Here is a 9,681-nt window from a genome sequence, read left to right as displayed (position 1 = left end):
TGGCTAAGACCAGTTTTGTTTGACTTCTTTTCCAGAATATGTTACATCTCCAACATTTCGACAATTCACTGATTCACTAGACTTATTGTCCTTGAGGTTGTGTGTTGTCAGAAGTTATTAACCACTCAGTGCTCATAACTTAATTGCCAAGGCTTGTTTGTGGAGGGACCACAGGCAGGCAAGTAAATTTTCTGGACAGCTGGAAGGTGTAGAGCTTCTATTTAGCAACAGCTAAAGGAAGTAAGGAAAATATTCTGCCGTGTTCCTTGTGCGCTAATTGCAGGACTAGCAGTTGGTTAGTGAAGACCACAATTGTCTTTATTCTTCTAGTCACTTTTCTAATAGTTTTTCTCCTCTTCTCCCAAGCAGTTTTCAGATGTATTAAAAGCCTTTGCACCTTTGTTCTTGCCTGTGTTTTCTCTGTAGTCTGCAGTCAGTTGTAACTGGAAGATTAAACTATGGTGGTTTATGCTCTACGATGTACAAATGGACACACTTTCATGTCCCCACAACTAAGCCATTGTAATTTCATTAAGATCAAAGCTGCCACTTTGCTAGAATAGTTCATTATCTAGTCCACCTAGGGATATCCTTCCAAACTGATAGGTAGGACTAAGAGATAATAACAGCTTCCTGGAACTAATCAAAAACTAAAAAATACCTCAAACCTCAAAAAAACAATCCCTAAGAAAACCCAAAAAGCAACTAAACCAAAAAACCCCTTTTCCAGTGCTCAAACAGGTATAAAATTAATTGATTAATTGGTTTTGTTTTAATGTGCTTTTATGCAATGATGTTTTATACAAAAAGTGGTTTGGTTTTAACAGAAATAGCTTCTTCAATTTTTACAGTTAGAATTATTTCATAATAATGTCGTACAAATAGTTATGTTGCTAGGCTATTAGCCTCAAATTTACTCTTTTAATTCCTTACTTAGAGTAATATGAAAATCAATATTTTGGATCAATTTACAATAACCCTTTAAAGTAGCTATTTAGAGATACTTCAGATATTTTGCATATCATATTAAATTAAATTGTTGCTATATAACCATTGAAACAATAAATACTATTTTAGCTACTGAAATTAAAAACAAACTTGAGTCTTCCTAAATTTTGCAGGCTTTGAACTTCATCCAGTAAGTGGAGAGAAAACAAAATGACAATGATATAAAATTAAAAGGAACATGCATGAAGAGGAGATGAACAGATTTTCTTTTTGAATGAGCATTTTTTGTGCCTGTAAACTGTTTTTCATGCATCTGGCAATAAGCAGTAGTAATTAGTTCTTTTAAATGTGCTGAATAGTATTAAGCACACGAAAGCCATTTTATCTGCCTTGTAAACTGTATATCCAATAATGTCTTATTAAGTAAAATCCTTGTAGTTCAAGAACTCAGTTATAACCTAATCTTGAATTGTGGTAGGGAAATACTTGTACAATAGATAAAAGTTAGCTTTTAGTATCAGAGAGCTCTTTTTAGAAATGGAAGTTCAGAGGAACTTCGTAAGGCTTAAAGAATTGAGCAAAGAGGCTCCCTGAGTCAGAACTCATGCATTTTTTGCTTTTCTTTCCCCTTTCTTTCTATTTCTTTTAAAACTTTATTTTATTCTTCCAGATCTGTATTTCGTGTGAACTGGAATATACAGTTGGTTGTAGTGCAAAATCTCATTTGTAACTACACACATATTAGGAGCATGGTTTTGGAGCACTAGCTTGTTCTGATTCTGTGGTTGAACTTAGGATTCTGAATGCAGTAGTGTGAGGTACTCTGTGGAAGGCAAGTCTAAAGAGGTATTTCTAATTTTGTGTTCAAAGGTGTTTGGTATGGATGTGGAGTTTTCCAGTTGATGGCTTTTACTCTTTTATTTCTAAGATATTACCTACTGTAGAAAATAGACAAATGAGCACCTTAAGGCTAATTTTATTTCTTGCTGTATTTAAGTAGTACTTGATAATTATTGTTTTGTATAAAATTCAAGAGCTTTCTTAAGACAATATTTCTTTCCTCTTTAATTATGCTGTGGTTGTCTAGGAAAATGTATTTATGCTTTATTGAGTTCAGAAGTGACAACAGGGTACTTGAGGCACTGTGCAAGTATGTTTCCTCAGTGTATCCAGCCTCTTCTGCCTTGTCTGCATGAGTAAGTAGAACTGCAGTGAAATCCTTCCATGTGGGACCCAGAAGTTCCTGTAATGAAAAGGCAATCTTAACTAGTTGTCTCTTATTTCTTTTCTCCACTCTTTTTTCATATACTTAGTACATTAACAGATCAGTTACATGTATAGTTAGGGTTTTTTCCTGGCAGTAATCCAGTTCATGCTATTCAACTTGCTGAAATTTCTGAGTCTTTTTTCACCTTTCCGAGACACTGACATCCACTTCCAGTGGAAATATGTCCTCATGGAGTACTAGCAGTTCTCTGTTCCCTGGCTACAGATGTTAGCAGAATGTCTTCAGTTAAAAAATGTTCATGTAAATAAGGAAAAATAATGCTTATTTAGCTATGTCACGCATTAGTTTGAAATCAGTAGTTACAACCTATTGATAGTGCCATGCTGTTTACAGCTCTTTGAAAACTTTTTTTGAAAAACATCAAATCACCTTTTGTTGAAAAATAAATTATGAATTTCTATGTAACACCAACTTCAGTTCCAGCTGTGATCCATAAAACTGAACTATTCTCAGCAATTCAGGTGAAACACAAATCAAATGCAACACTTTAAAAATGGGCCAGAGAGTTTGTCTTCAATATCTGTGATTTATCTGATGGAGGAGAATGGAAAAAAACAAGCTACCTTTCTTTCAGTAAGTACAGAAAATTTAATAGGAATAAGAGAGATTGGGCCTTAATTTACTGGTGTAAATGAAATAACAGCTTTGCTGCAATCCTGCTAACTCCTGTATATGAAAAGAAGCCCACCTTGGTGATAAAGAATACTGCGGTGATCTTGACTCTGTAACCTAAATGCTAAGATATGTAAAACTGCTTTAAAGGATATCTGCTACTTCCAGGGTTAGTGGGGTGTTAAAAAGACCTGGTGTATTGATAGTGATTAATCTGTTTTAGACACTAGGGAGTAAATTTATCAAACACATGCAAAACTTTCCCTTTAGCCACACAAGAAAGTCTTGAGTTACCAATTTCAGAAAGAGGATAGAGCTTTGATTTGTTGAGGATTCAAAATCAATTATAATCTTTGTTCTGAAATTAATATCTGCCACTTGCAATTCATTAGGCTGTTGCTAGAAAAAAAACCCTTTCACTTTTGCAGTCAACTCTTCTGTAGCTATTGTCACCTGAAGACGAGAGAACTGCCATTAGAGCAGAGACTTCTATTTATTTTTTGGTTACCTGGATAAGCTGAACTGTGTCATTGCTTTCATCTGGACACAGAGGCAGGTCAGCCCTCAGGACCAAGAGAGCCAAGTGCAAGCCTTCCTCCCCGAAGTGCTGAGCCAGGGCTGCTCTCACCATGTCTCTCACTTGCTCTTTGCTCAGAGCACTGTGAGGGTAGCTTGGAGTGTCCACAACTCGAACACGGAGAGCTGATTCGCAGCCATTTCTCCGCATGAGCCCCAAAATGCGGCCACTGCGTCCCAGGCTGCAGCACGTAGTCACAGAGCTGGGGCAGAGATGGCTTTCAAAGTCTGAGCTGCCCAACAGGCTGTTCCCTGCAGCACTTTTGCCAGTCTGAGTTTTTCCAAGGACAACAAGGTTGATGGTCATCTCATTGCTGTCTGCCATTGTCTGCACTTTTATCCAGAAACTTGTCACTAAGTACAAATAATGTAAGGTGCTTCAGATAACTTGGGTGTGGAAAAAAAAAAAGTAGGCAAGAATTTCCAATATTCAATGTCTTCTGAGTGTTTTTCCCTGAAAATGTGAAAAGAGTTTTAGGAAGAAGCAAAATAGAGTTGTGGTGAGGCAACAGAGAAGAGAGGAGTTGGGAAACAACTGTGGAATGTTTTCCATTCTGGCAATTCCCCGTTGCCATTCTGGGGGAGTAGTAGGTTAGGAAAAGGAGGCAAAGGGAAGGAAGAAAAGAATGGTGACAAATAGGTGCTGCTCTTATTAAGTGGCAATGTTTCAGGATGTAAATATATAATTGTTTTAGAAAAAAGAATAGTCAAGGAGAAGTAGATTTTAAGAGAGCCCCTTTTCGCAGCAGCGAACAGCTTAAAATATGTCTTTCATCAGCTACCACTGATGTTGACATAGACAATAGTCTGAAAGGGCTTCCTGATGCAGATAAATATCTCAATTAAAAAATAGGAGAAGAGCTGAAATAGCTAATCTCATGAAAATGAGATTTTGGAAATATGTACTAAACCAAATTAGTAGCACAGGAAGTGGAAAAGCATAGACTGGTGGATAGAGAGAGGGAGTTGGCTTGGCATCATTTCCAGTTACTCTATATGTTCATAAACAAGACTTCTCATTCTCTTTGTACTTTTCTGTAACCTGGTAGCCGAAGGGTTTTGGTGTGTGATGATCATCTAACAGGAAAACTTGTTCTTTAAGTAAATGGACATGAAGGTAAAACCACAGTGGTAAATAGTGGATTTTAAGTTTCTGTGACATGTGAACTTCAGAAAGAATTTTTTTTTTTATTTAAGAAACTATGTTTAGGTACTCATAGATGAGAACATGGAAAATTTTAGACTGGGATTTCCTGTGATTAATTTATATAGATTCTTGCTGTGCAGTTTAAGCTTTCTCTCTCATATTAATTCCATGCCTGAATCAATTTTTTGAAATAACTTCAATACAACAACACAGATGCAAGAGCTAGTAATATACTAATTTTTTTTTACAGACAGTATTGAATATATACATGATAATCTTCCTTACTGAATTCACAGTGAGGTTTTTGTGGATTTTTCACTGATGAATTTTCTTTTAAAAGACATTTTATGAAGTGATTGTCTTCAGTTATTCATCAGTCTAGTTATATGTTGTACGCTTTGTAGCATAATAATAGGAAGTAGTGGACATGGATTTGTCCATTCATCCATCCAAATAATAATCAAAGATTTGGGATTTTTTCCCTGTAAGCAGTCTACACTTAAATACCTAGATTAGTTTAATTTTGGATCACTTACCTTATTTTCCTTTAATTTCTTCTTGCATGCAGGCTTCATTCATAAACCACTTGTGCAGTGTAAAAAGATCATATGTGAACTTTGAAACTAACAGCAGCATCGTACCACGCTGAGACTGTTACGTACACGTAAATCTGGTTAATAGTTAATAATCTATTACTGATAGATCCTCCTTCAATTGCATAAGTTTGGTCAGTAATTGGAACAGTTGAATTTTTTAAACTTAGCTGGAGATACTGTTTTTGAAGTCACTTAAGTGATTGCATGATGTTGATATTTTTAAAAGTAAATTAATTCCACCAGCAGTTAAATGTGCAAATCATAAATGTAGTGGGGTTCCTTTGTATTGCACATTCTTGAACGTGTCTTCATATGTGCATGTGAATAGCAAATGCACTCTCTTATTATTGCAATTAATTATTAGTTGCAATATTTTTGTATCACAGTGTAAATCATTTGCAAATATAAAGATGTTTGTTTAACAAAGATGGAACTAAAATAATAACAAATATATTAAAATACAGAAATTATTTGTGAACAAGGAAGAAAACTGTGAGGCTTCTTGCAGAACTGCCAGTCATGTGCATTAGCTATTGGTTAAATAGCTTAGCTATTGGTTAAGTAGTATAGGTATTAGTTAGCCTAATACATTTTTCTTGCAAGCATCGTTATTTGCCATGCTGTGGTAGCATTAAAACCAGAGATAGGATTATTGTCCAAAAAGGCCTTATTATCACTGGCCTTTTTGACAATTTTCCACAAGTGGGAAAGTAGCTGGTTAGAAAATAAATGCAAATTTGTGCGTTAATGACTGGGTTGTAGTTATAGAATGGAAGAGTGGTGAGCCCTTCATTTCTGTTCACAAGGATCTGCCATCTCTTTGTAAATCCCTGGGCCTGCAGGCACAAGTTTACTCCAAGGGTATGAAGATACTTGTCAGTAAGATCACGAATCTGGTATGTAAGCTGTATGTGGTGGCAGGAAAAGAGGAATGTGCTTTCCAGAGCCCAGTCCTACTTGGGACATTGTCATCTGAGTTGTAGCTCTATGTGAGAGCCTGGAAGTGTTGTTGTACCACAGTGCCAGGGCTGTTCCTGCCAGCTACAGCAGTGAAGGGGGACTGCAGTACCTGTAGAAGCCTTTTGTCTCCTGCAATGGAGCCACAAGCACAGCCAGCCCTCTGGCAGAAGGTTGGAGCTCCTCATGTAAATTCACATAGTTTGTCATGAGTGAGTTCATCGTTTATGTTATTTGGCTGAAGTTGGCTGTGTTAAAAGTTTTGTTACTGAATGTTTTTAAGAGCACATAGACAAGTGCTCTTGAGCCTGCCTCTTCTAGTGAGAAGTCAGACATGAAGTTTTTCCCTGTACTGTGTGTGAGACAACTTCTCATAGTTCCCACTGCCTTAGAGGTCTATGCTGTGCACAGCCTTTGTGTCTCAAGGCACATTTATATATGAAGTGTAGGCAAGGTCCTTTGTGTGCTGGTGAATACAAACTCAAGGCTGGATGAGGGACTCAGTTGCAAAGCAAAAGGGTAGATCAGTCTCATTTTCATGGATAATATTTTTTTATGGATCTTGACTTTGGTTAAATTACCAGTCTAGATCTCTGTTTTCCATTGGACTGTTCCCTTGCACAGTAATGCCCCTTATGACATCTGAGGTCATATATGTCCTAACAATTGCATTCAGTTTAAGGTGGCATGGATAAGGATTTAGACTACCTAAAAAACTAGAATACCAGAAGCTGGGGAGTGTTGTATGCAAAATACAGCTTGCCCAGCTGGGTGCAGAACAGGGCTTTTATAATGGCAAGATGGCTGTAAAATTAAGGGAAGTGTAAATGAGGCACTACCTGAATGAGCTCTAAAACCTGGCTAAACAAATTTTTAAAAAACATTTCTTTCCAGTTTTTATTGTGAGTGGAATACAATCCAAATTGGAACACATCTGGAAAGTCTTACAACTGCAGGGGCAGAGGATTTTAAAAGTTGTCTTCCTGGTAGGATATGACAGGGGGAAAAATCAAACTGATTTGTATGACACTTGCTTGGGCTCCTCAAACATGGAAAAAGTCCTCCCCAAGGTGGCAGTATCAGCCTGCTCCACAGGTACTGTAAAACTCAGCTGAGGTCCCCTTGCTCTGCAGTTCTGTGCTGAAAAAAAATACCAGATCAGAAATGAACTACAGGAAACACAGCATTATTAGAAAACACAGGATAGTTACAGGACTCTTCAAGCATCTCCTGAGATAAGAAATATAAAAAGCATTTGTCTCCTGTCACAAGAAACATTGTTACTTTACTTATAAAATGCAAACAGTAGCACCTTAAATAACGAATTTGAACATCAGTAATGGAAAGGTGGCAGTTAAGTGTTATTCACTGTTTCTTCCGTGACTCTTGAAAATCAAGGTCTTTTGTTTTCACTAGCTTTTAAGTTGAGCCCGTGACATTTATTATGAGGCTTTAGCTATTTTAAAATCTGTCAGAACATCATCTTGTACAGAATACAATAAAGTTGCCTAGGATGATTTTTAGCACTGCTTGCTTCCAGTGGGTGACCTATCTTTTTTGTTTGTTTTGTCTTTGTATTTCTTTATTTTTGAAGTGGCAGAAAGAAAATCAAAACTGAGCCTATTACAGGTTGGCAGGCAAGAAAGGGTTCTTTTAACTGATAAAGGAAGCCTTGTACTACTCCCATGGAAATAACTAGCAAATCTAGTAAGGAATTTTCAGGAATCTAAGGAAGTAAAATTCTTAATGTAATTGAACATAAGGAACATTCATGTATCTAGCATCTTTATTTGTATTTGAATGAAACAAGGCTAAAGTACTTTGCAAGTAGCCATTAGTTTTGTATCTCTCTATAGTTACAGTGGTATTTTAGTGACATTACTGTGTCACAGCTGCTGTTCTATTGTAGTCCCTGTGATCACGCAGTTGGTTTGCACACATCCTAAACAAGCTCTCCATGATTCTTGTTAGGGTATACCAAGCAGGCTAGATCTTGTAAAACTGAAATAGTAGTTTCTCTTTAGGCACATGGTATCTCTTACCATGTGTCATCTTTCAGTTCCCACGCCTTCCCATCCCTTACAGCTTCTTTCCTTATGTGGGACTCTCATTTTAGCCCAAGATGATGCCATAATAAGTAATTTAAGATGTGCTTTGATGAATTTCTCTTACTTAGAGAAAACGCAGTGAAGCCATTTTATGGATTGCCACACACAAAGACAGGCTCTCAGCCTGCCCAAACAACATGAGAAATCCAGGAAGGTATGCAGTCCACATAGTCAGTGTGGCTTCATTTCTGTTAGATGTGTAATTTCTAAGAAACAGCAGGCACGTCACTGCTGAGAGAGAAACGGGACAGATTTAGTCATGTTCTCCTTTTGGACTTCATTCACAAAAGAATCTTCTGATTCCAAACAAAGACACATACAAAGTACACTAAAGTTTTCTTAACAGATGATTTTCCCCCCCTTGCTTAATGCAGTCCTTAGTATCCTTAGTGTTTTTAAACATAAGTAATCGCAGTCTACAAGATCATGTTTCTTTTTGCAATATAGGTGGCTATGTAGATTGTGTGCTAGCTACTCCATTGGCATTGCTGAGGGGAAAGGAGGCAGGGTGTAGCTGCAGACTAATGTTGAAATTGCACCAGCTTTTGGGCACTGTCTGTCTGTACAACTGTGAAAGCAGCTCCTCAAGTTCCCATTGTACTTCTCACAGTGGATTATGGGCTCAGGACAAATACTGCTGGCAGAAAGGCAGATCAAGGACTTGCTTTGTGTTTGAAAGAAAATCAAGCAGAACTCTCAAAACAGTGAGAACATCAGCTGGACTTTTTTTCCCTCTCTATTCTCTGAAGGAATCACTAATATCCACAAGGTATCTTTGTCTTTCTGTTGCAAATAATGGGCAACTTCAGATTTGAAAGCAGTATATTTGCCATGCTCATCTGGTAAGACTCTGCTGTGGAAGCAGCGCAGGAATTCCTTGTGTTGCCAGGAATGATAATTCTCTAAGCACTCTGCTTCCCCATGTGCTTAGAACAGCACTGTAACAAGCCACAGGAAGAGTCTCTTCTTGTTAGTATGGTTTGGTGTGACATGGCTTTTCAAAATGTAGGGGAATGCAGTGTAAAGTAGGGCATGTCACTTTCTGCTACAGGCTGCCAGTTTCTTAGTTTTCTTACTACCCTCCACCTTCTCCATCATTTCAGTGATAATTTTCCCCATGGCACCATATCAATTTTTTTTTTAATATGCAAGGAGCGTTTTTAATACACCATATTGTGTTATGCTGTCCTTTGATTGGAGTATGTAGAGATATTTCAAGTACTTTGTTTTCACCTGTGTTGCCATGAAATGCTTTCCACAATATAAAGGTTGAACATAAGTCACTAGTGGACAGATCTGGCTGTAAGACAGTGCCACAAAGCTGGCATGTTTGTGTCTGTTCATGGCATGTGAAAAGTAGAAAATAGGCCAAGAAATTAAGATGATATTGCAAGGAAGACTACACACATAAATAATATTTTAAAACAACAGTAAATTTACCACCAACAA

At 37.3% G+C, this 9,681-nt stretch overlaps 1 protein-coding gene across 1 annotated transcript; it reads right to left on the bottom strand.

Annotated features, from left to right (window-relative positions):
- Positions 1-1,908: 1,908 nt before the first annotated feature.
- Positions 1,909-5,224, bottom strand: GIMD1 (GIMAP family P-loop NTPase domain containing 1). The gene is made up of 3 exons (XM_083862065.1): positions 5,108-5,224; positions 3,357-3,878; positions 1,909-2,191 (listed from the first exon to the last, which is right to left on the bottom strand). Exons 2-3 carry the CDS (start codon positions 3,747-3,749, stop codon positions 1,925-1,927), a joined length of 660 nt encoding a protein of 219 aa, XP_083718191.1. The 5' UTR covers positions 3,750-3,878; positions 5,108-5,224; the 3' UTR covers positions 1,909-1,924.
- Between the last annotated feature and the right edge of the window lie 4,457 nt (positions 5,225-9,681).

The sequence above is a fragment of the Zosterops lateralis genome (assembly GCF_965231275.1).
Source record: "Zosterops lateralis genome assembly, chromosome: 5".
Classification (NCBI taxonomy): domain Eukaryota; kingdom Metazoa; phylum Chordata; class Aves; order Passeriformes; family Zosteropidae; genus Zosterops; species Zosterops lateralis.
The sequence above is the reverse complement of the archived record's forward strand: the minus strand, read 5'-3'. Positions and strand labels throughout refer to the sequence as shown.

Excerpts from the sequence above, each read along its gene's own strand:
- GIMD1 (XM_083862065.1), bottom strand. The coding sequence starts at position 3,749 with ATGGCAGACAGCAATGAGATGACCATCAACCTTGTTGTCCTTGGAAAA. Across the intron at positions 2,192-3,356 it reads ACACAGTTCAGCTTATCCAG|GAACTTCTGGGTCCCACATG; the intron begins GTAACCAAAAAA and ends TTTTCATTACAG.